At 64.8% G+C, this 1195-nt stretch overlaps 1 protein-coding gene across 3 annotated transcripts in view; it reads left to right on the top strand.

Moving 5' to 3' along the window:
- The window catches only part of DMPK (DM1 protein kinase), a 31380-nt gene that overhangs the window by 21162 nt on the left and 9023 nt on the right, over positions 1–1195 (top strand). For all 3 annotated transcript variants that reach the window (XM_006142087.3, XM_027767016.1, XM_027767015.1), the window contains exons 3-6: positions 99–182; positions 261–356; positions 852–1000; positions 1149–1193. In XM_006142087.3, coding sequence (XP_006142149.1) covers positions 99–182; positions 261–356; positions 852–1000; positions 1149–1193 — 374 coding nt within the window. The remainder of the gene's footprint in view (positions 1–98; positions 183–260; positions 357–851; positions 1001–1148; positions 1194–1195) is intronic.

The raw sequence follows: 1195 nt of genomic DNA, 5'->3' as shown, positions 1-1195 counted from the left end.
GGGGCGGCTGGGTGGAGAAAGGGGTGGGGCCGGGCCGGGGCAAAGCCTCGCGTTTCTCTGAGCACCTCCCCGCCAGTCGCCCCGGTTTGGGCCTTCAGGTAGCGGTGGTGAAGATGAAGCAGACGGGCCAGGTGTACGCCATGAAGATCATGAATAAGTGGGACATGCTTAAGAGAAGCGAGGTGAGGGTGCGGACTGGGTGTGGGGGGCGTTGGGACGCTGCCACCCCTTCTCCCACTTGAGCTCCGGGTGTCTCGCAGGTGTCGTGCTTCCGAGAAGAGAGGGATGTGTTGGTGAATGGAGACCGGCGCTGGATCACGCAGCTGCACTTCGCCTTCCAGGACGAGAACTACCTGGTGAGCGCCAGGCCGGGTGACTAGGAAGAGGGACAGACCCCATGCTGTCAGTGAGTGGGGCGGGGGCGTGGGGGAGGAACTTATAGGAGTGGGGGTGCCCCAGAATGCCTGCAGGAGTTGGGGCTACGTGTGGTGGGACCGTGTCTGGACGGATGAGGGATGGGGGACAGCGTCCCGCTGCGCTGCTCCCGACCATTCCTGAGGACTGTAAAGGCCGCCTCTGTGGCATGGGAGCCTCGCCAGGACCTGTGTGTGTGGGCCCGTGACTCGGCGAGGACACTGGGGTCTGCAGTGCGGGCATTAGTGGGGCTGGGGGCTCTTTCTCTGAGTGTTTAGGGGAGTGAATTTCTGTCTCGTGATGTCTTGGGAGAGGCTATTCTCTTAGGAGTGTCTCTGATTTGTCTTTCGAGCTATCCGAGGCTCTCTTGGGGGTGGGACTGTGGGGACTCTGCCCAGGGATAGGGACTACTGACCCGCCGACACGCCCCCTCGCAGTACCTGGTCATGGAGTACTACGTGGGCGGGGACCTGCTGACGCTGCTCAGCAAGTTTGGGGAGCGGATCCCGGCCGAGATGGCGCGCTTCTACCTGGCGGAGATCGTCATGGCCATAGACTCGGTGCACCGGCTGGGCTACGTGCACAGGTGGGCAGGACAGGTGCCGAGGGGCGGCGGGGCCCGAGGGGGATGCAGAGGCCTAGAGGGTGTGCGCGGACTGAGCAGGGGGCCCAGGGCGGGGCGGGGCCGGCACGGCAGTGGGAGTCCACTCAGCCGCTGCGCTCCTCCGGGGCAGGGACATCAAGCCCGACAACATCCCGCTGGACCGCTGCGGCCACATCC

This window comes from Tupaia chinensis, unplaced genomic scaffold, assembly GCF_000334495.1.
Source record: "Tupaia chinensis unplaced genomic scaffold, TupChi_1.0 Scaffold000067_1, whole genome shotgun sequence".
Lineage (NCBI taxonomy): Eukaryota > Metazoa > Chordata > Mammalia > Scandentia > Tupaiidae > Tupaia > Tupaia belangeri.
The sequence above is the reverse complement of the archived record's forward strand: the minus strand, read 5'-3'. Positions and strand labels throughout refer to the sequence as shown.